Source organism: Hakea prostrata, chromosome 11, assembly GCF_041222555.1.
Source record: "Hakea prostrata isolate BN-2017 chromosome 11, UWA_Hpros_2, whole genome shotgun sequence".
NCBI lineage: Eukaryota > Viridiplantae > Streptophyta > Magnoliopsida > Proteales > Proteaceae > Hakea > Hakea prostrata.
The window spans coordinates 651-28,480 of record NC_142610.1 but is presented as its reverse complement, the minus strand read 5'-3'; the positions used below and the strand labels follow the sequence as shown (position 1 = coordinate 28,480).

At 40.1% G+C, this 27,830-nt stretch overlaps 1 protein-coding gene across 1 annotated transcript; it reads right to left on the bottom strand.

The window, feature by feature from the left end:
- Positions 1 to 23,709: 23,709 nt before the first annotated feature.
- LOC148999480 (E3 ubiquitin ligase PQT3-like) lies at positions 23,710 to 26,037 on the bottom strand. The gene is made up of 7 exons (XM_089141037.1): positions 25,983 to 26,037; positions 25,790 to 25,883; positions 25,542 to 25,690; positions 25,284 to 25,424; positions 24,960 to 25,205; positions 24,631 to 24,871; positions 23,710 to 24,133 (listed from the first exon to the last, which is right to left on the bottom strand). Exons 1-7 carry the CDS (start codon positions 26,035 to 26,037, stop codon positions 23,830 to 23,832), a joined length of 1,230 nt encoding a protein of 409 aa, XP_088997163.1. The 3' UTR covers positions 23,710 to 23,829.
- Between the last annotated feature and the right edge of the window lie 1,793 nt (positions 26,038 to 27,830).

The following is a 27,830-nucleotide window of genomic DNA, read 5'->3' as shown; positions in this document are numbered from 1 at the left end:
AACTATTACTACTAAAAATAAAAGTTAAGAAGAATAAAAAATAAACTAATCAAAATCTTCCATAAGCTCTTCTTCTTCTTCAGTCTTCAACTTTTTCACCTTAGATTTGTGCTCTTGCAACTTCAGATCAGCTTCTAACTCATGATCCCAACGGAAAATAAGACGATGTCTGCTACTATCAATAGGAGCCATCAGTGTGGTCCAAACCTGTGTACTGGGCACAGCACTTGTAAAATCCGGCCCTATCCTAACCCTGACCCGGCCCGGATTTTATACTGTTGCAGGTCCGAAGACCCGAAGTGGTGGTAGAAGAGACCTGTGGGCCCTCTTAGTGGATGATTTGATGCTTGATGCTAAGCCTATGGATATTGACAATGATGCCCCTTACTTGAGCACATTGTCAGTATTGAGTGAAAATCTGCGCATCGATGAAGATTGAATAAGTTGAAGCAATTCTTGGAACTCTGTGATCAATCCGAAGGTATTTTCTAAAACTAGACTCGTTGATTGACTTGTAGGAGAAAACCCCGCTCGATTTGACTCTGTATAGCCTCCTGAATCCACTTCTGAAGTTGCTGTCATGGCTTGGTCCAGTCGACCAAGAGTAATGGAATTCGAAAATACACTAAATCTCTTCCCATTTTGCCCCTACCTTTTTGGAACTCGTGAATGAGGACCTAAACTAATTATTGGCACTCCAGAGGTCGAGGTTGGACACTCTCTTGGGCTATTCCTTGATGTTTGGGAAGATCTTTGACTCCAATCATTAGTGTATACATTAATCATCAACTCAAGGTATGATTTCTTCTATTTTTCTTCTAATCTATTCATTTTTTCTATCAATTGATGGTCTTGAAACCATGGCTGAAGTGCTGCAACCTTACAAACACTTAACCATGAGTCTCCCCCTTTCAATTCCTTAATCCTCCCCCACTCATGCTATGTTATGATTCAAATGAGATTAATTGCACTCCATCACTTTGATTCTATTCAATTTAACCTATTTTGATTCAAATCTGATATGTAGGTGCATGTTAAGCTTAGACTATAATGAAATTAAGATTCTAATATGATTCTTAACACTGATTTGATTGATTCCTATCATCCTTTACAATTTCTATCAATTCCAATTTATTTCTTGTTAAGTATCATATAGAACCTAAGATTTCGATTTGGGAATTTTTGATTGAACCGTTGGATCATCATGAAAATTAGTGTGTAGTATCCTCTTAATGTTATAAACCTGCCCTCCAAATTTCATGATGATCGGAGCACCGGAAGGGCAGTTTCGGATCAAGTTTCGATTGCTGTTCTGTTGTTAACAAGTCTATGTCGACTGCTTGGTCGACTGTCGTCAACCAAGAGCTGTTAAGACCCCTGTACTCAGCCGAATTGATCCGTTTGAACCCCGATTCAATTGCTTTCTTCACTGACATTACTTGTATGTTATCTAGGGTATCAACACTGATTTTGGGACCATACTTGGTGATCATTAAATCTATTTACAACTTGATTAAGGTACGGACAGTCATTAACTCAAGTATGTTAATTATACCAACATGCTTACATTATGGGAACTTAATGGTTATGTTCATATGAGTATTCCTTTACTATACATGACTGTTATATGTTTTCTTATCAATAATAGAATGTATATATCATTTAGAATATCATGTTCAATTTGACTTTATGATTTTATATATGATCAATGATGTTATGATATGTATTGTTTATATGATGAATCATTGATTTAGTATGATATGATGAGATTGAGTTTGTGATTGACTACGTATGACTTGGGATTGGGAAGTGTCCTTCCGACACTTCTGTCCTTGGACATCGGAGGGAGTAGTATGGGATATTCCCCGAAGGTGTCCATCGACGCTTTCCCGGGTTGTTGGATGACATGTATAGGATTGTCTAGGTGTATGGTTAGGATATTTTCCTTGTCGGGTCAAACCTGAATCGGAAGGGTATTGAGACCGAACGACCCGTGGTAGAGTATGGTTGAAGGGCGCTCAAGACCGGTATCCACTCCGTGATAGGACTTGAACTATACTGCGGATACCCGAAATGGGCCATTTATTGGTAGGGTTGCAAATGGATAGACCTGGGCTCACGGGCGCTCAAGACCGGTAACCAACCCGTGAGAGGATGTGAGAGCTTCCCGTCTACCATTTGTGGATGACCAATAGGGTTGATGAGTCCGTAGTCCGAGTTGGTCGGTGCCATAGGGAAAGTATCCGGATCTGACATGATACGACTGAGTAGATGACTTGCATTGGGCTAGGCGTCGCCGCGACATGCGCCAATACTTATACCAATGGTGATGTGAGAGAGTGGTGACTAAATCCCCAACCATGGCTTGATGAAGACCTTACCCAATTACCACGGCAGAACCAAGATATCTTATGATTGAGGGGGAGTGATTGACGACCCGAAGAAGTATGGTGCTATAGCTTAAAGCATGTCTACCTTAGAGACTAGCATACTTAAGATTAGAATCATATTTCATCATTGTCTCATATCATATTGCATCATATTGTGACTTTATAGAATGAACTGTGTATTATGAAACGACTTGCCTTGCTGAGTTCTTTTGAACTCATTCCTTTTGTGCAATTTGCTAGATTATACTGCAGGTACAGAAGACCTTGATGGCACGTCCTATGACCCGAGCTATGATCCCGCATACTACCCTTCGAGTGATGGCTACGCGGAGAGTCAGGATTGCTATACTGAGGAGGATTATGGTGCGTACCAGGGTTAGCCCCACCTTAGTGAGGGAGCGGCCATGTTGGGTTTACTTCATCCACACTTTTGAAGAAGAAATCATTAGGATAGAAGAAACCTATGTGTAGGCCCCATTTCCTTGGATGACTGTAATCGTTTGGATATTTTCACTCTAGTTCTTATGGATTTGCTCTTGACAGAGATTGTAATTTCACTTAATTAACCACTTTTCCGCTATTGCTGAAGGAGTGACTTCTGATCACTTCTTCTCTTTGAGATTACCTCTATGTGAAGTTGATACTTAATATTTTCCACACTCTGATTTACTATCTTTTCTTATTCAATTGATCTATTTATTGCTTGTTTTATACATTGATTATATTGTTCATGATTATGTTATCGTGTATGCGGGAGGCATGGCCGCTCGATCTGGATCTTCGGGCTGTGGATCATATCCCGAGTATGCCAGGTAGGATATCGGCTGGGTGGATGTGACAGAGTGGTATCAGAGCCCAAGATCAAGTAAGGCCCTAACCACAGAAACGATAACGGAACATTCCGAGTCACAGATCCAAGGTGACTCAATTACTCTTAGAAGTGAATAATAGATAACTCGGACTAGAAACCTGATTAACGAAGCATAAGTTAATTGTTGAATAACATACAATAATTATAATTTAACAATCATCACTTAATGAAACGAAAAAGAAAGTGAATAATACACAATAACAGATGAAACTGAAATAACTTTCATTAACTTAAATAAGTTTTACAACGGGTTACATATAGAAAGCATAACTGAAATCCTAGTACAATCTATCTATCTAGGAGATCGACGTCGGACTCTGGATGTCCTGACATCCTCAGTGATCTGAGTGAGCTGAGACTGCATCTGATCCTGCCTGGACTCTATCTGTGCAAGCCTCCCCTCAAGCCTCTCATACATATGTGACTGACTCGTCTCCATCCTCTCGTATATCTGAGTCTACCTGGCTCTTAAACTCTCGAACAACTGCTCCCGTCTAACCCTCATCCTCTCCATCATGGAAGTCATAGAGTGCATCTGAGCATATAGATCTGGTGCCTCTGGTACAGCCTGTGATGGACCCCCAATCTCAAACTGTGATGCGGGAACCCCCTGATCATCGGGACCGACCTCCTGTACGCCGATATCATCCCCAGCCTGATCCTCTGTTGGAACATCCTCACCATCATCCTCAGACTCCGACTCGTCACCTAGACTGGGAGACCTGTCAACTCGATCTAACTACATCAGTCCAATAGTCCTCGTACCAATGGAATACCCCGCACCTCCAACAACTCTATCCTCACCATCCAGATCTATCCCGAAATAACTGAAGATGCGTATCAATAGAATCCCAAAGCAAAGATTTCTAACACCCGGATGCATGACAACCTCGATCATTACATTCTATATAATATAAGATAGATCGATCTCGAATCCCATATAGATCCGATAGATGAGTAAGGCATCCATCACCGTAACTACATTATGATGTCCCGCTCTTGGTATGATGTTCCTCCCTACAATCCGACCGATGACTCTGGCTGATGCAATCATCTCACCGCTGTTTCTAGGCTGATAACATAGGTCATCATTCCAAAGTGTCATGCATATCTCATACAACTCGTATGGAAGCATATGTCTGCTGAAATCCTCCCTACTGTTAACCACACACATGCATGTGGACAATAAGGAACCCCGAGAATCTCTGCTAGTGTGCGAGTAGTAAATCTGATCTGAGTCTCCCTGATCTGACTCGCTATCACTAACTCCATCTGATCAGCTCGCCCCTCCACAAATGAAGTCAAATTGCTGTAAAACAGCTGAATTAACTCTGGGTACACCGGCAAATCCTTAGTGAGTAGGTATGTCCAAACCCAAAACATCGAATCTCTCCAAGATCCAAAAAGTAGTCAACTCTGCAACCCGAAATGGTCGCCCATACTCTATGTGACAATGCCCAAAGTATGCATCATAAAGAAACTCGGCCAATGGTGTGACAAAGCGGTGTCGATCAATCACCTCCGCTCGTGGCAGCAAAGGCACCTGACCTCTACCTCTCTTGGCTCTAACTACCCTACCTCGAGCGCGACCACCTCATCCTCGTCTCTCCATAGAGTATAAATATCTGTAGAAAAGATCAACAAGTCAATGTTAGGAGATTAACCAAAATTGGACATGAAGGGCATTTTCGTAATTTTTAGGAAATTTTCAAATTTGGGGGAAATTCAATTTGAGTATACTGTCATATGCACAATACTTAGAATTGCATGATTGTGGTGTTTGTTCGAAGAAAACCGGTCGAAATCGTGTCCTAAAGTTGAAAATTCAGCAAGCTAGAAAAGAGGAATTTCGACATTTAGATCAAATTTGGGGATTTTCGATATTGTTGAAATTGGTTGAAACGAATTGCATGGTAATGTGTAGCATATCATTTGGAATGTGTTGCATCAAATTTGCTGTTAAAACTCCTAGCGGTTTGGGAGAAATCAAAATTTTTCTAAATTTTGGAAACTTCCGGCTACGTTAGCAAGATCAAGTTGAAAATTGTGTTTGCTTGATGTTTAAACATTGTTGTTGCATGTAAACTATGGGATTATGTTTCTAAGCATGCATGAACATGTTTCTATCTTAGAACAACAAGTTTAACATAGCATTTTGAGAAATCTAAGTAAAGAAACTATTTGAGAAGATGATGAATAGCGATTTACTTACTTGGTTGAGTAATGCTTGATGTTTTGATGATGGGGAAGCCTCAAACCACTTGGAATCTGCTTAGAAGTGTTTGCTAATGCGTTCTCCAGAGCCCCTCCACAAGAGAAATGAGTTAGAAATGAGAAATGAAGAGGAAATGAAGTTAAAAAGCCTGATTTTTCGTTACTGTTGGGCTTGGTCGACTAACAGTCGACCAAGGCTATACAAAGTGAGAAAAATGGAAATTTTGAGGGAATTTTTGGATTTTGACCAATGTTTGATTATTTGCTTATTATATTGATGAACCTATGCATGATTTGAGCATTTTAATCATGTGGTCAAGTGTGTTCTGATGAATCTTCGCATCTCGATGTGGTCAATGTTTTTTGCAGAATGGTTTTATTGAGAAGTCATCTTGTCGGCTCCGGTAGTACCGGAAATGAGGAGCCACCTGCTGGAGGGTCTGACCAATAGACCCAGGAGGACAGCCATACTACCATTGGCATCCCCAATGCCCCTGACATTGGAAGCTTCAAGGACATTGCAAGTGTCATGACCAACATGATGCAACAGCAGCAAGCTCAGTTCAACCAGATGATGGTTGGTTTTGTAAATTTAAGAGAAGAGAATTGTGCTAGTGGGTCTGGCAATGCTAGCTTGGCGGCCCCGTATGTGGAGAGGTTCTCAGGAACCCCGCATACCCGACTGATGGAGAGTTTCTTGAAACTGCAGGTGCCATCTTTTACTAGTGTATCAAAGGATGTTCTGTTCCCTAACAGATGGCTGAGGGAACTAGAAAAGGCCTTCCGGAACTTGCAGTGTACGGATGCTCAGAAAGTGCTCTTCGCCGAGCAGAAGCTTCAGCAGGAAGCGGATGCATGGTGGACTTCTTCTCGCCCTATTCTTGAAACCCTCCACGGTGGTGTCGTCTCTTGGGAAGTTTTTAAGGAAGCCTTTTGTAAGAACTATTTTCCAGAGGCAGTGAAAGATGCGAAGGAGACTGAGTTTATGGCATTGGCCCAAGGTTCCCTTTCTGTGCTGGACTACCAGCAAAAATTTGAAGAGTTATTCTTTTTCGCCCCTGATTCGATGAAGCCTGACAATGCGAAGGCAAATAAATTCTTCAAAGGACTGCGGCCATCTTTATAGACGTACCTCACCCTTCTCCCTCTTGAGAGTTTCGCCCAGGTGGTTCAGAATGCAAAGAAGCTGGAAGAAGCTGAAAGAGAAAATGCTCGAGTTCAGAGGCCTTGGCAGCCTAGGCATCCCAGTCTTGTGGATCGCACCGAGCGTCAGTTTGTGAGGCCTTCACCATATCCCACTCCTGCCTTCCAGCCTAGGAGTGTGGGTCAGAGTTCCGGTACTACTACTGTGGGCCCCTGTGGCCAATATAGTGGAGCTCGACCTACGGGATTTGTGCAGCCTTCCTGGCCTAGTGTGGTTTCCCCTCGGCCTGCTTTTCAGAGACCCCCTTTGGCAGCTGCCCCTGTTGGACAGAGAGATCTTGTGTGCTTCCTTTGCAAGCAGCCCAGACATTTTGCTCGCTTGTGTCCGAAAAAGTCCGACTTGCCTAGTGTTTCTGGTCCTACCATGAGAGGCACCCCCACTTCTGTTCTTGCCCCTGCCCTCCTTCTGGCAGAGTATTTAGCATCTCCGGTACTGAGCAGGACCCTTGCCATGAAGTTGTAACAAGTACATTGTTAGTCGCTTCTTTTCCAGCATTTGTGTTGTTTGATACGGGTGCATCTCATTCGTTCATTTCATCTACTTTTGCTATGAAGACTAACCTAACACCCAGATGTTTATCTAGTTGTTTGTCAATTTGTACCCCTGTTGGGTCTGCTGTTAAACTAGATAAAGTGTTAGAGGAATGTCCTATTCTTGTTTGTGGGTTGAACTTGAAGGCAAATCTAGTGTTGTTTGATATGAAGGACTTCGACGTCATCTTGGGAATTGACTGGTTGACATCCTACAACGCTGTGATCTTGTGCTCTTCGAAGAAGATCCAGTTTCGATTGGGTGGGAATTCAGTTTTCAGTTCCAAGGAAAGAAGGGAAGAGTGAGCAAGAAGACTTTGACCTCTTTAATGCAAGTCCACGCTTTGGTGGAAGGTGCTTCATCTGGAAGCAAGGTCAAGGAAAGGAAGAGACTTGAAGATGTTAGTGTTGCTTGTAATTTTTCTGATTTATTTCCAAACGATCTATCAGGACTACCCCCTCATAGAGAGGTTGAGTTCTCCATAGACTTGATTCCTGGAGAGTCTCCGGTGTCTAAGGCTCCATATAGGATGGCGCCTACCGAGCTTGAGGAGTTGCAAACTTAGTTGAATGAACTCCTGGATAGAGGTTTTGTGCAACCAAGTGTGTCGCCCTGGGGAGCGCCGGTCTTGTTCGTTAAGAAGAAAGATGGTAGTATGCGTCTGTGCATTGACTACCGAGAGTTGAACAAATCATTCTCTAAGTACTGAATGATTAGCTCCATCCAACCTTGTTCGGTAAGACGGTAACTATCTGCATTTGGTTGGTAACATGGATGCTCGGGCTTGCAAGTTCTTCCAAATACACCACTGATCTGGTGATATCTAGGTCTTCCTTTGTTAGACGGGATAGCGCATTTGCCTAGTCTTTCTCCTTCTTGGGAACTTGTTTAACCAATAGATCAATAAAATTCGATCTGTACTTGTCGACCAGGCTCAAGTATTTTCCCATTCTTTTTTCTTTAGCTTCGTAAACTCCATTCTCCTGATTCACAATTAATTGTGAATCACTTCTAATTTCCAAGTGTTGGATCCCTAAGGCTGTTGTCAATCGAATACCAGCCAGGAGCACCTCATACTGTGCTTCATTGTTAGAAGTTTTGAACTTAAAACTGTTACACCCCACCCGCCGGTCTCAGTTATCCGCCCGACAACCCGTGGGAGTGATTCGTCACAGGATCTACGGTCCTAGTCTATCAATAATAATAAATGCAAGTAAAGACAATCACGAGCAAGAAAAGGTTCAATAATTAAATGAAAGAATTACAGGAGTCCAAATACTCCAATAAAATAATCAAGGAAAGAATAAATAATCAAAATGTAAATGAGTTCAGCTGAAGCAATCAAAAAGAGTTATATGATTTTCTTTCCAGTTTCCTTCTCTAAAGCTAAATAATGTTTTTCATGAATTTCTAGAAATGGGGTCCTCCAGTTCTTCTCCATATGGGAAGGTTCCTTCATAGGAAACCAATCCATCTTCTTGCGCATTTCCTCCATCTGTACAAGCTAATAAAACATAGACAAATAAAGGAATGAGTTCTGGACAACTCAGTAAGAACAAACAATGATTCCCATCTATATGTCAAACCAATCAGAAATGCATAAATGATATGTATGAATGCAAATATGGATACCGCTAAGATCTAACCATGCAAGTCTCTAACAGTTGACATGCTTTAAGATGTACACCAACCCTCCTCTGGGTAGGTCTAGTCACTCTGATCCGGCAATGATTGGTTACCTCTATAGGGATCCTGGGTAAAATAAAAAGTCCACACCTGGCTCTCAAACCATGGCTGGGGTTAAGTCAACACTCTCTCACCACGACCATTGGCATGAGTATTGGAGCATGTCGGGGTTTCTAATCCAATGCGGGTCATAAAGGTAACATACTACATGAAGTCCATATACCTCCCCTATGGCACCAACCAACTTGGTTCAGTATCCTTTGCAACCTAGGAATGAGAACCCTCACGGACTGGCTACTGCTATTGGACTCCATTCCATAACCCTATGGTCATCCACATATTGTTGGGGCGGAATGCTCTCGATCATGACTCCTCATGACACCCGGTCTATTCCTTGGACGTCCATGAGCCCAACCCTAACATATGCAACCCTACCACTTATATGACCAACAGTGGACCATCGTCACATCACTGTCATCACGGGTCATCTGGCTTCAATTCCCCTACCGAAAGGGTAGTAGCATGTGAGGTACCTAGCCATGCAACTCTAGACTCTACCTAGGTATGTCATCCAATAGCTATGATAGTGCTAGAGACATCAGCGAGCATGTGTCACATACCATAGCCCTCTGATATCCCAAACTAGGATATCCAAATGGAATACCCCTTCCATCAGAACCACAAACCAACCAACTTCAGCAAAACATATTCATGATCAACAAAGTATAAGTAAAGACAGTCCAAACAACAAGCATATCATATGATCAGCAGGCTAAACAAGGTTACAACAGCATATGAAATGAAAGAACAGTAATAACAGACACTGAACTAGCATGTTTAAGTCATTTCATAAAGATAGGATTGTATGTCCTTACCTGTAATTATGCAGAATTCCTGTAACTTGCAATCCAGAAACTATTATAAGACTTTTATTTGAAACAGAGAATACCTATATACAGGGTTACGATAAGGTATAAGTCGAATGAATCAAATCGGATCAAAACCAAAAGTCATTTGGTCACTGGAAACCAGCCGGTCACTTGGGCCGGTCGCTTAAGTTGAGCGACCGCCCCAAAAACAGAGAGTTTTCAATTCAAAACTCAGGCTTCTAATCATCCAATTTCAATCCGAATTTTGAATGATCATAGTCCGAATCTCAAAGCTATCACTCCCATAACCACGGGTGATACTAAACCTAACCAAAGACATCAAATTGGTTATCCAGAATCCTCCCTCTTGATTAGATCAGCCCTTATCACGAAAGCAGGGTTTCGTTTTCGGATCTGATCTCACCAAGATCATCAAAAAGGTAGACAGCGCAATAGAAGGATCAAGAACAAACAAAGGGAAACACTAATCTACTTTTATCATAGCAAGTGGTGAAGTATGAGTGAACAGGGAATCACTTACCTCAACCAGATCAACTATGAGTGACAGTAGAACCTTCTGGGACTCTAACAACACTTCAGATCTACTTCCAGCACGTCTCCACAGCCGTCTAACCTCCAAAAACAGTAATCCCGAATATAATATTCGTAAAATAGGCGAGGGTTACTATTTATAGAAGTCTGGGGGAAAAATAGGGCAAAATCCTGCAATCAGGACCAGACGGTTGCTTAAGGCGGTTGCTTGGTTTAATCAACCGCCACTAGCAACCGCCCCCAAGTATATCGCTATACAAGGGTGCTTTGCTCAAGGGTTGATGTCCAAGTATAGCCTAACCCTAATGAAGACATGGGGGAGGTCTTACCTTCATTCTGGAATCCAGACATTTCCAGCAAGGTTTAAAGTATCCCATGATACCATACGATACTAGTCGATACGTTTCCATATTTGACCCAACCAATACGATACATATCGATACGTCTCTCCATTGAATTACACTAAAATACATTAGTCAAAGCGATACAATACTCGATACAAGACGAGACATCTCTTAAAATCACCTTACCGATATGCTACACGATACCGATACTTTAAACCTTGATCTTCAGACATCACTTGCCTTCCAGAAGTCCAACTATCAAGCAAGGCAGTCTCTTCATCAAGAGAACCCAGATCCATGGGTTCAGGGTATGGATCATGGACTTCAATCTGGACACTCCGCAAATTTACCCGACTAGACCTTCGGGTTCTCGGACCTGTAATACGGATCCCGGGTTAGAAATATGGGAGTTGTTACAAAAAATGATAAATCCTCCAGGGCTCTGTAACAACAAACCTGCTCCACTTCCTTGTGGATTATAGGACCCATCTATATATAGAATCCAACTTTTTTCTTGAAGTTGCTCGGCCTCCCCTTCAAGGTGTTTGGGATAGTGAGTCTCGACCAAAAAACGGCCAATGCTTGACCTTTAATGGTTGGTCATGGTCCGAACTATATTTGGTGTTCACTGAGTTCCACGGCCGAAGTTACAAGCCGACCTGCCAGATCTAGTCGGTATAGTAGCTTCTTCAATGGAAAGTTGGTTAGAACAGTGATTTGATATGCCTGAATTATGGCTTGAGTTTTCATGTTGCGTTTATCAGAGCCAAAGCTTGCTTGTCAACTTCAGGATATCTTGTTTTAGCGTCGATCAAAACGTTGCTTATATAATAGACCGGGTTTTGAACATTATCACTTTCTTGAACTAAAACAACACTAATAGCCATTGGTGAGGTGGCTAAGTATAGAAGTAGCTCTTTTTTAGGAATTGGACAAACGAGCAAAGGTGTATGAGCTAGTTTCTCTTTCAGCTCGTCAAAAGCTCTCTGACATTCTTCGTTCTAGACTTCTTCCTTGGAATTGACTATACCCTTTAGAGCTTTGAAGAATGGCAAGCACTTTTCTCCTGACCGGGCTATAAATCTGTTTAATGCTACTATCTGACTAGTCAAACAATGTATTTCCCTAACATTCCTTGGTGGCTTCACCTCGATAATGGCCTTTATTTTTTTTGGATTTGCTTCAATTCCTTTCTGAGACACCATGAAGCCTAAAAATTTTCCAGATGATACTCTGAATGCACACTTTTCTGGATTGAGCTTCATTTTGTATGTTCGGAGTACATCAAATACCTCTGCCAGGTTGTCCAGGTGGTCAGTCTTTGATGTGCTTTTGATCAACATATCATCCACATAAACTTCCATGTTTCTTCCTATCTGGTCAGCAAAAATGTTGTTGACCGTTCTTTAATAGGTTGCTCCAACATTCTTTAAACCGAAGGGCATTACTTTATAATAGTAATTGTCCCTATTGGTTATGAAGGTGGTGTACTTCTCGTCATTAGGATGCATCAGGATTTGGTTATATCTTGAATAAGCGTCCATAAAACTAAACATTTCATGTCCTGCAGTGGCATCAAAGAGAAGATCAATTCTTGTAAGAGGGTAGCAATCCTTGGGACATGCCTTGTTTAGATCAGTATAATCCGTACACATCCGCCATTTTCTATTAGCCTTCTTGACCATTACTACATTTGCAAGCCAAGTAGGGTGATCTATTTGCTTTATAAAGCTAGATTGCTTTAACTTTTGGACCTCCGTTCGAAATGCCCCATGTTTCTCAATGGAGAAATTTCTTCTTTTTTTGGACAATCATAATGGCGTGAGGATCGATGCATAGTTTGTGTTCGGCTACTCTTCTGTCTATCCCGAGCATGTCATTTGCTGACCAGACAAAGATATCTGAATTTTGTTTTAGAAATTGAGTTAGCCTAATCTTAAAATCTGCCTCTTGCTCGGCACCTATGAATGTTCTCTGGCTTTGATGATCGAGATTCAAACAGATTCTTTCCAACGTCTCGACTAGTTCAGCTCTCTACATTGTTTCCTCATCGCGATCATCTCTAACTTTGACAAACATGGTCGAGTTAGTTTTTTCTTTCTTTCTCATGTAATTGACGTAACTCTGATGGCGAGTCTTTTGGTTGGCGCTACATTCTCTGATCCCATTCTTGGTCAGGAATTTCATTTTCATGTGCAATGTTGAGACCACCGCCTCCAATGCACAAAGAGTTGGTCACCCCAATATTACATTATATGCAGATAGGTCATGAACAACCATGAAATTTGTTTGAGTGACCCTGTCTTGGGGATGGTCTCTAATCCAAAGATCCAACCTAATTGTTCCTTCTACTCGGGTAGAGGATCCCGTGAATCCATATAGTTGAGTTCCGCAGGGGACGAACATGTCTTCAGTTAACTTTAATTTCCTGAATGCTTCTAAAGATAATTGGTCGGCCAAAGAGCCTACATCTATTAGAACTCTGTGAACTTCGGTTCCTGTTATTGTCACTTTTACGACTAAGGCATCATCATAAGGAGTTTTTACTCCTTGCATCTGCGGATGAGAAGGTGATTAGTTCTAAAGCAGTCCTTGGTATTATTTTCTCTATCTCGGCATTTCCCACGTAATGAGCCTTTCTTTTGGCTTGTCTGGCCAATTCTTCTGTTGGACCCCCCAACACTATATAAATTGGAGATCGCTTTCTTGTATTGTTATCGAGTCTTGCTCGATTTGGACTCCTTAGTTGTTCTCTGCTGGACGACCTTGGTCTCTTATTGTCTCCGTTTTGTTGTGGAGGAGCTCTTTGCTTTTTTCGAACATATTTTTCTAACTGCCCTTGCGAGATTAACTTCTTAATTTCTGACTTTAGCTACCTGCAGTCATTAGTCCAATGACCATGATCTTTCTGAAACTCATAGTATTTGCTCCTATCACGATCCTCTGGTTGGGATTGAAGCTTGCTTGGCCATTTCAGAAGTCCTCAATCTTTTACTTGCATAAAAATCTCTGACCTTTTAGTGTTTAGGGGGGGGGTATATGCTCCTTTAGGGTGTTTGGTCGACTCAGGTTGAGCATCTTTGCTTGGATTTGTGGCCGCATTTCTGTTTTGCCTGTTAGTTTTTGCTTCTATAGCTGGCTCCTTCTTTCGAAACTCTATGGCTTAAGATATTTCAGCTTGTTTGCGGCAGCACTCCAATAGTTCTGCATATGTTTCGGGCATATCTAACCAAAGATGCTTCAAGAGTCCCTCATGATTGAGTCCCTGATATAAAGCATGAAAGGCTATTTTCTCATCCACATTTTCTATTTGAATGGTTAGATCATTAAATCTACGGAGATAACTTCTAATTGACTCAGTACGTCCTTGCTTGATGGCGAATAAGGTGTCCTCCCGTTTCTTCGTGTTTACTCCACTTTGAAAACGGGATAAACATAACTGACAAAGGTGGTCGAAATTCTTTATCGTATTATTCTGGAGTCCCAAAAGCCATTCAGATGTTGATCCGATAAGCGAGGCAGGGAAAATCCTGCACATGGCGCCTTCGCTATGTCAGATTTATAATGCATTATGTGATGCCTTGGACACTTTGTCCCATCGAACATAGTAAAAGTTGGACACTTAAAATTTCTTGGCATCTCTGCCTCTAAGATTGCTCGAACGAATGGATCTTCCTTTAAAACTGAATATAAAGCATCCTCCCCCAAGTCTTTCAACTTCTTCAATTTTTTGTCCAACTCTTCAAATCCCCTATTCATGTAATCAGCATGCTGCCTAGGAAGTTCATTATTTTCTCCATCATGGACGTTATCCTTTGGTCGGGTGCTACTTTCTCGATCATTAGGGTGGTCGGCTGGAGGAGGGTCCTTGGACGCTACCTCACGTGAAGGTCGGGAATGTTCCCCAACCTTTTCTTTTCCCTTCTCCTGGTTTCTTTGAGATGGTTGAGAACTGTGATCCGGATTTTGTGCTTGACCTTCCTTCCGTCGCATATGGTGATCATATTTATTGCCATCAAGATTGATGGGAATATTTTGCGGGCCATTTTTTGGCATTGTTGTAACCTGCTGACGAATGCTTGCCCTAATCAGCTCGTTCAAGTCTAGGATTTGCTTTTGCAATTCGTTGAATTGACCTATTGTTACGAACTGGTCAGCTGGATTTGGGAAGGCATCATGTTCAAGAATTTTTTCAATTCCTAGGGTGACGTCCTCCTTGTTAGTCTCTTTCTCACCTTCACTTGACTCTTCCCTGACTAACCTGCTTGACCTAGTGTGCATGACTTTTTGATCAATTTCCCATAGATGGCATCAATTGTTGTTGCAAAATCCTATTCGACAATGTAAATGAATAACCTGCAAAAAACATGCTCCACCGGGATGGCCGAGGAACGTCTCCGATGAGCAAGTTAGCAAGGGATCGATCCAGAAGAACAAATAGGAATGATGTATTCACTATTGCTTACCTTCCTCTCATCCTTTGATCTGTTTATATAGATTCTAGGATTGTTCACCTGTCCTTCTGTATTGGAGTCCTACTCGGACTTTTGTTGATAAATTCGTTCCCAACTCTCCTATTCGGAGAGTCCTCAATCTCATCTGCTCTATAGTCCTTGTGGATAAAAACCTTGATCATCCTTAGAGTTCTTATATGTTCAGGAGTTTCTTTTGTATAGAATTCCTGATCATTCATGTTGGCTGATTAGGCTTATCTGTTATGGTTTAGATAATCATGGTCGATCCTTTTTGGTTGGACCAGACTATGGTCGACCCAGGCCATGGTCGATCCCTTTATACAAATCAGTCATTATCAGGAAGGTCTAGACTTGCCAACAGATAAGGAACTAGCTCAATTAGAAAGACAGGTTTTGAGAGTGAAGCAATGAAACCCAACAGAGCGAAAGAACCATGAAGTCTCCATGATGCCAATTTGTGGCAAAACACTGAAAGGCAAGACACAAACTTTAATCAATCAATTGATACTTCATAAAAAGAGTAATACACCAAATATATAATCCACCTTCTTCACACTATCACAGTAACTTATATTGTTATTCAAAATCGAAAATGAGTCAAAGGAGCATCAGGGCTTGGAAAACATCTTCAGAGGCAGCTGAATCTTAGCAAAATATAAAATAATGAAAAAGGAGAAAAAAAGACTTCTGAGTCAAGAAACGTCCATTCATAGGCTTGACTTCAATTGCTATTAGTGTCTTCTATCTCGAGTTCATCTTCAGCAATCTGGGTTCTATTATGTTAGTTCCATTTTTATTAAAGATATATAGAGTCTACTTTTATGGCTTTAGTGCACTCTGCAGCTCGCCCACACACAGGTGACCCCTTGTATTTGGAAGCCCTGCACAGCTCCTGCACCCAAAGTCAAATGCACATCATACCATGTCTGTGAAATCCAAGTCTGGCCTTGGCTATGTCACTGGAAACAATCCATGTGAGCTACTTGTTGCTACACGTGACCTTCAGCATTTCATCTCAGTGCTGGCTGGCCAAGGGCCATTAGTTTGGGTCAGCTACAAGCAATTGTGGGATGAATTTTCTGCCTAGAAGTGAAATTGGACAGCAAGGAACTGGTCTACTATGATCTGAATTCAACCAAACTCCCAATACAGATATCTCCCCATATTGTAAATGACATTTGTTAGGGGTAATCTGGTATTTGTACTTCTTTAGTCATGAACCGAACCGGTTGGGTTCATATGGTTCCAGGCCTATTGTTTATTAGAGGGCTGGATTGGTGTGGGGGGGGGGGGTATATGCAAATCGATTTTATTTGGGGTTTTCTCTCTGTTCTACGGTTCTTGAAGTTTTCTGAAGGTTCGTCCATGGCTGTTGTCTTCGATTGCCTGTAGCTCTGATCTTCCTTGGTTCTTGAAGGAGATGATATAGGGCTTTTGATCGCTGGAGTATGGCGAGCACTCGATGGTACTTTGGAGACCTATGGTTGCTTGTATCAGGTGTATTCGTAATCTCTTCTTTCTTCTTCTAAATCTGTAACTTCCCAAAGGCTTAGTGAATTGGATTCATACCTGAATCCCGGAGAGTAGGCATATGCCAAACTCCGTAATCATGTCTTCTTCTTCTCTTGATGTGTGAATACCCTTGCATGTTCGGTCCACACGATTTTAGGGCATGAGGTTTGATTATACGATCACTGATTGGCATCAGAGCCATCTCATTCATGTTCCCTTCTTCATTTAGGTATTGTTGAATCATTTAAACCCTAAATTGAAGGTTGCTTATACGGTTAAGATTGTCTCAGGTTACAATATTCAATTTCTTTAAATTTCTTTCACTGCCTATACCTCTGATATATGAATAACCATTCGGTTCTTGTAGTCTCTATACAATTCTGTCATAATTGTTAACCTTATGAAATTGTTTCATTTCATATGTAATGAATGTGCTATGATTATGATTCGGTTCTATAAAAACCTCTGTTAAAAGTGTTTCATATAATCGTGGTATACTTTGTTAATGTGTTTGTAACCTGTTGGGTGACAATTTGAGTATAGGTAGGTAATTCTGATATGATTAGGGTTTAATTAATCTCATTAATTCTTGCTTCTCTGATTATACTATCTGCTGTCCAAATTTTCTTGTTAATATTGATCTAATACTTGGTATGTATTGACATGTGGTGTTAACATCTGATTATTAGGCTGCTGCAAATTGTATAAATTGAGCTTATGGTTTTGTGATTAATTAATATTGATTATTTAACTCTTTGTTAGAATAATCTTTTATTTTTCAGAATTGTGTAATCAGTATTGTGAATAGTATTCTTGTATACTGATTAGGGTCTGGTACCGGCTTCAAAGTGGAGCCAGGTAAGGGTTTCAGTCTACCAGGGGAGGATACTCCTCCCAGTGTGGTTAGTGTAGTTACCACAGGCTCTAGTAGAGCTGTAGGTCTAGGGGGGAACCCTAGCTACCTAAGTTTGGATACTCCTATGGGGGTTTCCAGGGTAGATATTGAGAAGTTTGATGGCACATGGGACTTTGGGATTTGGAAGAGGAAGGTTTGAGCTTTAATGGCTCAGCAAAAGCTCCTAAGATCAATAGATGACCCATATGCTTTCTTTGAAAGTATTGATCCAGTCTTGAGGACTGAAGTGATGGAGAATGCAATTGGTTGCATGCTCTGGAACATCACTGATGAGGTTATCAGGTGTCTTGATCATGATGACAATACTCCTATTAAAGTTTGGAATAAGCTTGAACAGATCTATCAGAAAAAGAATCTAGGTAACAAAATTTATTTGAAGGAGAGGTTGTATGGGTTTAAGATGGACCCTACAATCAGCCTTGACAAGAACCTAGATATATTTAAGAAGCTGATTCAAGACTTAGCAAATACAGGGGAGAAGACTAAATTGGAAAATCAGGACTTGTCTATTATCCTATTGAATTCACTTCATAATGATTATCTTGTTGTTAAGAACTCAATCAAGTATGCCTGTCAAAACATTTCCCTAGAACAACTGATTGATGCCTTAAAGAATAGGGAGTCTGAACTATTGGCTTCTGGTAAGACTAAGGGCAGTGGGGAAAACCTGTTTGTTAAGGGCAAGGGCTCTTACAAACAAGGGACTTGCCCTTAACAAACAAGGGAGACCGAAAGGGAAGGGAAAAGTAATTGAAAATCATGAGACTAACAATAAGAATAATAATGGGAACAACAAGTCTGATACAAACCTCAAGAGATGCTTCTTTTGCAAGAAAGTATGACACTTTAAGAAAAATTGCTTTGCATATAAGAGGAAAATGAAGGAATTGGAGACTTCCCATTCTGATATGCCTGGACCCAAGAATGGTCAAGCCAATGTCTTGAAGACATCAGTAAGGTGCTTACCATATCTGAGGTTAGTAGGCAAGAAGGATGGATTTTAGATTCAGGTTGTACTTATCACATGTGTCCACACATACACTGGTTTACACACTTGTCTAAGTTAAATAATGCCAAAGTTATGATGGGAAATGATGATTTATGTGATGTAGTTGGTATTGGTTCTGTTGAATTGATGAATCACAATAAATCTGTTTTCACCTTACATGATGTTAGATACATACTTGACTCAAAGAGAAACTTGATTCAATTAGTAGCCTTGACAGTGCTAGGTTTGTAACTTGTATCTCTGGGGGTAGTCTTTCTGTATCTAAGGGATCTCATGTATGTTTAAAGGGCATTTCTCAGTTTGGTTTGTATGTTCTTGATGGTAGTATATTCCTAATTAATATCTCCAATATTTGTTGTTTGTCAAGTGAGTCAAATATCACTAGTGTGTGGCATGCTAGGCTAGGACACATAAGCAATAAAGGAATGCAAGCTCTAAGTAAACAAGGCCTGTTTGGCAAGGATGTTATTGATAACTTAGAGTTTTGTGAGTCATGTGTCTTAGGTAAGCAGCACCGGTTAAGCTTTGGAGCTGGGTCTTACTTATCTGGGGATATATTAGAATATGTACATGCTGATTTGTGGGGACCTGCTTCACTCTTGTCTTATGGTAGAAACTCTTATTTCTTATCCCTTGTTGATGACTACTCTAGGAAAGTGTGGATCTTCTTATTGAAGACCAAGGATGAAACTTTTGAAAAGTTCAAGTATTGGGTTGCTTTGGTAGAAAACTTGAGTGAAAAGAAAGTTAAAACATTAAGGACTGACAATGGATTAGAATTTGTAAATGAAATGTTTAATGGATTTTGTAATGACAAAGGGATTCAAAGGCATAGGACTGTTAAACACACCCCTCAGCAAAATGGCATTGCTGAAAGAATGAATAGGACAATTTTAAACAAGACTAGATGTATGCTCATCAGTTGAGGGGTGCCTAAGGGTTTCTGGGGTGAAGCTGTTACAACATCTGTTCACCTAATCAATAGGAGTCCCTCTGTTACCTTAGGGTTTAAAACCCCTGAGGAAATGTGGTGGGGGAAACCTCCCAGTCTTGGTTACCATAGGGTATTTGGGTGTGAATCCCTTGCTCACCAGAGCATTGGTAAATTAGAACCCAGGAGTAAAAAGAGCATCTTTCTAGGGTATCCTGAGGGGGTGAAAGGATATAAGCTATGGGATAGGACTGTGCCTGGTGTTAAGACCTTTGTTAGTAGGGATGTTCTCTTTAGGGAGAGTGTGTTCCCTTGTCTTTCCATTGACAATACCAATTTGAATCCACTTGATCAAAGAATGACAGACTTCACTCAATTTGATTTAGGGCAGGCTGATGTTTTCTTAAGTCCTGCTTAGACTCTTGATTCTAGTATACCTAAAGGACCCTTGACTTCCCCTCAACCTAGTTCTGGTAATAAAGAATCTGAGGTTGTAGTTTCTGAGATTGAGAGTGGGCCATTGCCCTCTCCTGAGATTTCCACTGGAGAGGTGGAAGAAGTTCCTGATCTGAGTTGTTACCAATTGGCAAGAGATAGAGTTAGGAGAGTGGTTAGGCCACCTAGAAGGTATGTAGCCAACTTTGCACATGAGACTGATATTTCTGTCTCTGATATTGGGTTAGATGAACCTAGTTCCTATGAAGAAGCTTTGGGTTCCAAAGATAAAGATTTATGGGTTCAAGCCATTAATGATGAATTAGATTCATTAAATAAGAACTAGGTTTGGGAACTAGTTCAGAAGCCCAAGGATCAAAGGTTATTACCTTGTAAGTGGATATTTAAAATCAAGGATGATGGAATTGATAATTCCAAAAGATATAAGGCCAGACTTGTTGCAAAAGGTTTTTGTTCAAAGAGAAGGGGTGGATTATGATTAAATTTTCTCTCCGGTTGCCAAGTATAAGACTATAAGATTGTTGTTGTCCCTTGTTGCTCAGAACAAAATGACTATAGAGCAATTGGACGTGAAAACTGCCTTTCTTCATGGCAATTTAGAAGAAAGGATATATATGCAACTACCTTTAGGCATCTCGGCAGCTGGAGAGGAATCACAAGCTTGCTGGTTGAATAAATCTCTCTATGGACTTAAACAGGCTCCTAGGCAATGGAACAAACGTTTTGACTCATTTGTGTTGAGTGTAGGTTTTAAGAAAAATGTTTATGACAGTTGCCTATATTTTCTCATTTCAGATTCTATTGTGTTGTATCTTATACTTTATGTTGATGATATATTGATTGCTTGTGTTGATTCTAGTCTTATTCAAGATGTTAAGAACAAGCTGAAATCTAAATTTGAGATGAAGGATCTTGGGACAGCCAAGAAAATTTTAGGGATTGAGATTTATAGGGATAAGGGGGAGGATACTATGTTCATTGGTCAGAGGTTATATTTATTGAAGGTGCTTGAGAAGTTTAACATGCTTAATTGTAAACATGTAAATGTTCCTTTAGCTGCACATTTTAAACTTTCAAATGATCATTGTCCTAAGAATAACTTTGAAAAAGGTGAAATGTCAAAGATCCCTTATTCTAGTCTTTTAGGTTCTCTTATGTATCTCATGATATGTACCAGACCTGATATTGCTCATGTTGTTAGTGTACTGAGTAGGTTTATGTCTAATCCTGGTAAAGAACATTGACTTGCTCTCAAGTGGCTCTTAAGGTATTTGAGAGGTACTGTTCATAAAGGTTTAGTATTCAAGTCCACACCTGGTGATCTTATTCTTGAAGGATATACTGACTCAGATTATGCCAGTAATGTAGATAACAGAAAATCATTATCTTCCTATTTCTTTCTGTTATCTGGTAATTGCATCAGTTGGAAGGTAAAACAACAGCCTATAGTTGCTTTGTCCACTATAGAGGCTGAGCTTGTTGCTGCATCTGAATGTGTTAAAGAGAGTATATGGTTGAATGGTTTGTTGTGTGAACTTGGTATTTTGAAGATTAAACCTGTTGTCTTTATTGATAACCAGAGTGCTATCTTTTTATGTAAGAATCCTGTTTATCATGACAGAACCAAACAAATAGACATTAAATATTTCTTTCTCGGGATAAAATAATTGATGGTTCACTTTTAGTTAAAAAGGTTAGTACTGAGCATAATCCTGCAGACTGTGGTACTAAGTCATTGCCTCTTTCTAAATTTCTACATTGTCTTGATTTGTTGGGAATTGGTGATGTTGTCTTTTAGTACATATGTTCTGTAGTTTTGGGTTGTATATTATTTGTTTTTTGGATTGTGGTGTGTGTCTTGTTGTTACTTGATTGTTTATCAGGTTTTGCATTTGTTGCAGTTTTAGGGGAGATGCTGCCCAAATTTTTATAACTCTTTCTCTGTTTGTCTCAGTTATGAGATATTTGCCTGGTGTGTGCATGTGTGCTCTTCATAGTTATATGAGTGAGTTATGAGTTATGTTTAGGGTTTTCTCTACCTGGTGCAGTCTATTGCATCGTGTATCTGCATGGAGTCATTAGTGTTGCATGGTTAGTGCGTGTCTAGGTATTTTGCATATTTTATTTGCTTTGTACTGTGGTTTTCTTTTGTCTTGTGTGTGCAGGTATACTTGGATGATGACGGTCGCATCCAGCTCACTATAGTAAGGGGGAGATTGTTAGGGGTAATCTGGTATTTGTACTTCTTTAGTCATGAACCGAACCGGTTGGGTTCATATGGTTCACAGCCTATTGTTTATTAGAGGGCTGGATTGGTTCGGGGGGTATATGCAAATCGATTTTATTTGGGGTTTTCTCTCTGTTCTACCCTTCTTGAAGTTTTCTGAAGGTTCGTCCATGGCTGTTGTCTTCGATCGCCTGTAGCTCTGATCTTCCTTGGTTCTTGAAGGAGATGATATAGGGCTTTTGATCGCTGGAGTATGGCGAGCACTCGATGGTACTTTGGAGACCTATGGTTGCTTGTATCAGGTGTATTCGTAATCTCTTCTTTCTTCTTCTAAATCTGTAACTTCCCAAAGGCTTAGTGAATTGGATTCATACCTGAATCCCGGAGAGTAGGCATATGCCGAACTCCGTAATCATGTCTTCTTCTTCTCTTGATGTGTGAATACCCTTGCATGTTCGGTCCACACGATTTTAGGGCATGTGGTTTGATTATACGATCACAACATTCAGTCATCTGCAACCAATTTGCAATATATTTCTCTCTTTGTCTACATCAACATGGAAAACATTATTGTATCAAATCTGGGTATTGATACGGATTGGTAGTATTGGAAGGATTTGCCCTCAAGTATCCTTTGAAAGTAGAATCGTCAAAGCCAGTCCAGATACTCTATGGCAGGGCGTTGACTCTGCTACTATTGATAAGAAAATACATCATCAACAATATTCCACACCTCCAGTGCCCTAAAGGTTAATTGAAAAACATTGAACTTCAAATAGAGATGTTTTTGCAACACCCCTTATGATCACTAAATGATATAGACTAGCCATTGATAGAACTTCCACAAGTTGATTTAAATAAGGAAGTGGAATGATATGGTTGTTATAGCTTCCATCTACAGGAACCTGAGTGGAGACCATGGAGCCCTTTCTATGTAGGTGAAATAACAGCCCTGAGCAGCAGTTGTACTAGCATCACTACATCGAAATTTCAGCTTTTATGGCCCTCACTATAAGCATTGCGACCAAAATTCAAACATATTAGTTCTTTCTTTACCAGATCGTCAAGAATGAACTAAAAAAATTGCGAGTGAAGAACTAGAAAACCAGGATCTGAATTCGTAGTCTAAACTGACTCTGCTTTAGATCTGGATTGACACCAAATCAGTGTGTAGATCCCTAAGGCTTAAATTTGGATCAGCAGGAATAGGATCTAGGACCTTGATCCTAATGTGCACCCCAAAAACCGCAGATCAGATATAACCAAAAAAACAAAAGAAATGCACACCCCAAAAAGAAATGCCTTGTAAGAAACAAGTTGAGAAACTCAAAAGCACCTTTATTATCATTACAAAATCGGTACAAATGTTATTTGTGGTGGCAACTTACAATAGAAATAACAAGATTTATCATTTGTTAGCCACTCATTCACAGGAAAAAAAAGGAGGAAAAAAAATATACAATCCACTTTATATGCACATCAGGTCTTTCCAGTTAAAATGCCAGTCTTCAAGTAGGCATCATACTGTTTTTTCACTTATAGCAGCCTGGTTCATACTGGGATTGATCTCTCTTGAAAGGACGGTGATGATTGATACCACGAGGACTTCCTTTTGAAATTTCGATCATCATTATCACTATAGTCACCATTGAGGGTGCTTCTGCAGTCTCTGGCCACAAGACACAAGTGTTTCTGCCGAACACAACAGCTTTTTCTTCTTGTTGGGATCACCAGCCTCTCTGTGAAGCAGCTCCTTCTTGCATAAATCTTGTCCATCAAAGGTTGTACTAGATAACTCAATACTCTTCCGTTTCCTATCTGTTGCAGCCTTGCTACGATGATGCTCATGATTTTGATATTGGAAGAGCCTCCGATCTTGCTCTGTACTAGACTTCTTAGTTTGGTGGAACTGATTGCTGTGGTGTGAATGCTCTGAAACCCCAAAACTACGACAATGAAACAACTCAAATAATAAGCAAGCAATAAATGAAATGAAATTGCATCTTAAGAGGGAAAAGCAACAATATCAGTACTTCTAAAGCTATAACAACGATAACTGCAAAATAAATTATATCAGACTTGAAAGCTGACATATGTGGGACAATATGAATTGAGGGTTTAAAACAGCTCAACAATGAAAGTTCATGGGAACCTGTATATATTAATTGAATTGCACAATGGTTAGGTAAGAAAACAATTTTATAGATATAAGTTTCCAGGAAAGAGCAACAGAATAAGGTTGTTTTTTCTGTTGACAGGAAGGCAAAATTTTGACAAGAAATCACATAATAAAACAGAGAGGAGGGACTGCTAAGTGACCAGCAGTATCATGAGTCTCCTCCCTCACAGTTTGTCTTTAAGACACCACTATAACTGATCAAAGTCCCAAAAGAAAATATCAGGTTGTAGGGATGTAAAATTTTACTTTTACTAGCGATCATACCTTTGATGTGACAAAGAATCTGAAAGTCCAACAAGAGAACTTTGAAACATGGATCCTATAACGGGAACATTGAAGTCAGCAGCAGGATAACCAGAATGGGACATGGCACCATGATAATAAGCTATATATCCATCCATTCCAAGTGGTATGTTTGCCCCATACTGACATGCAGAAGGGTAAAATGGCATCGCACAGTCGCCAGGTATAAGATTTGGAGGGGTACTCCACTGGTGATACATATCTAGAACACATGAAACATTATTAAATACTGTCAGAACACATAAAGCATGATTTATATAAAACACAATAACCAAGGGCAATAAACTAACCATTAACTGGCAAGTGGGTTTTCTTTTTCTTCTTTAGTATGTTGTCCTTTCGCAGATCCACTGGCCTATCGGTCCCTGCCTCCACAGATGATTGCGGAACATTGGTGATAACATCTTCTTCATCTGTCATTGCTTTTATATATAATGTTTCATCCCTTTTTGGTGCTGATGTCCTATCTCCACTTGATGCAAAAGAAATAGTGGAAGATAAGACTTTGCACTGCTCATAATCAGTGGAGTCTGAACCTAAATAAAACAGCAACGTTCACATAACCATTTCTCTGTTATAATTTAACTAAAATTGCAAATTAGTGAAACACAAACCTTGGATTTTCATGTGACCAGAATTTCCTAACAACCGGTCAATAGTTGCCCTAACGGTCAAATTTGGCAGAAGATCATCTGCAAGCACATTTGCACCCCCACAAAAGCAAACAGATTTGGAAAGAATATGGTTCCGAATACCTGTTTGAAGTTCCATGTCAAAGTAGGCAAATTCAATCATATCAGACAACCTAAATGGTAGAAACAAAAGCAATGAATGAAGAATAAGGTAGCTTATCAGAAATTGAGAACACTTACATCTATCACAGAAGCTCGAAAAACAACACCTCTTCGTTAGCATGGCATCTACCATTACTTCCTTGCAAATAGGACAATGGAGTTCTGGTGGAAGTTTGGTGACAGATTTGGTGGAACTCAACACTCCAATTTCCTTCTCAAAAGCAGCCCTATTTTACAACAGAGTAGTCAATCTCCATGCCTTTGAACAAGTAATAAACAGTCATGAAAAGCTAAGGAACAAGATGCATCATGTAAAACACACTTACTCATTCAAAACGACAACTGGATGAGATGTGGGTTTCAATCTTTTAAAGTCATAGTTGGGGTCACCATTTGTAGGGCAATCACGTATAAAATGCCCTGCACAGTCAATAGAAAATAATGAATGAATTTTATTTCACAAATAATCCATATATGCAGATGGAAGTGAAAGTAGAACCATAAAAAACATTAACATACCAGATATTTTGCATCTATGACATACATAGCCTTGTGGAGGTGTCATCTGATCCATCCCACCCGGCCTATTATAAACAGATCATAATACTCAGAATTCATACATTGAGTAGTGTTGTTCCATTGGCCTAAAATGAAGGTATTGTCATTGTTGGCAACTTAAGTGGGCTTTGATATGGTACAGCAACACAAAAAGGTTCTGAGAGAAAGAATCCAATTCAAATAAAGAAAACTCAAGAATCCCATTTTAGAGGGTCTCTGTCCAGTTTTGATCCGAGAGAAAGAATCCAATTCAAATAAAGAAAACTCAAGAATCCCGTTTTAGAGGGTCTCTATCCAGTTTTGATCAATCTCTTCATCGGATGGTCATCTAGTGTTTGATTGAGCCGATTTTTGGAGGAGATCTTCACGACTTCTTGATCTTCAAATCCAACGGTGGGATTGTTCATTGGAGATCTCTAAGTTAGTCTGATTTGTACGTCAAAACACTCCTTGTTTAAGTCAAATAGGAACTCTGAGTTTGATTCAAACTCTTGAGTTAAATTAATCTATAAAAGGAGAGCAAACTCCATCAGAAGAGAAAGAACGTTTTGAGGAGCTTGAGAAGAGCGTGGAGATCGAACCAGAAGACGTTGGTTGGCTTTGGAGATCTGAAGCTTGGGAATAAGAAGTCTTTTGTTTTGCTGAACAAGAAAGAAAGTGAAAGAGAAGGAAGAAGAAGCAGCAGAAGAAAAGAAGGGAACATGGTTGTATGATTTTTTTAAAGAGAGAAAACTGAAAAAGATTGAAAAGAAAAAAAAGAGTTGGAGAAAAAGAGAAACAAGTATTGTTACCATGCATCTTACACAAGTTGAGGTAACTCGTATTCACAAGTTATTGTCTATTATTTTCTAGGTTATGTTTAATGATGAAGAACCTAGATCATGAATGTAATTTGGGGAACTTGAATTATTGGTTTACATTGTGACCTAGCAAGTTGGAGCTTGTCTAGGGGGTTGGGGTTGGTGCCCTTGTCTGAATTGCATTTTAGACTATAGCAGGGATTGGTGTTCCTGGACTGTTGTAGCAGTCAAAATATCTAGGAGTGTATTAAGTAATATACGAAACCCTAGGTAGGGTGTTACTCCGTGGATGTAGGCAATTTGGTCGAACCACGTAAACTCTGGTGCATTGCGTTTTTTGTTTATTTTTCTTTGTTGCACATATTGGAGTACCTTGATTGCAGAGTGGTGGTACACTGTTTGGTAGACCCAGCCACATTGTGGTGTGTGGTGGACGTGTCCTTGTGCAGTTGATAGCTACGAGTGGTACACTGTCTGGTAGACCCAGCCACATTGTGGTAAATTTTTGAAGACACTGATTCACCCCCCCTCTCAGTGTCAATCTGGGAATAACAATTGGTATCAGAGCCAGGTTCCGTGAAGAGAAGTATAACCACTTCGGGATTTGATCAGAGAGTTTGTAAGAATGGCCACAAGTAAAGGCAGCTCCAAAGACTTTGGGAAAGTTGCTATTTTTGATGGTACAGAATATGTTTTTTGGAAAAGAAGACGGCAGATATACATTGGATCTCTAGGGTATGATGTATGGCAGTCTGTGATTAATGGCTATGAAGAATCAGTAGCTCCGCTTATAGACATTGAAGCAAAAAGGGCTTATGCACACAATCTCAGGGCGTTAAATGCTATCATGTCTGGGCTGAATGAAAAAGTCATGGCTAAAGTAATGGACTGTGATACAGCTAAAGAAGTTTGGGACAGGTTGATAAGCATCTATGAATGGGACATCAAAGTTAAGAAAGCCAAACTGCAAATCTTCAGAGCACGATTTGAAAGTCTTAAGATGACTGAA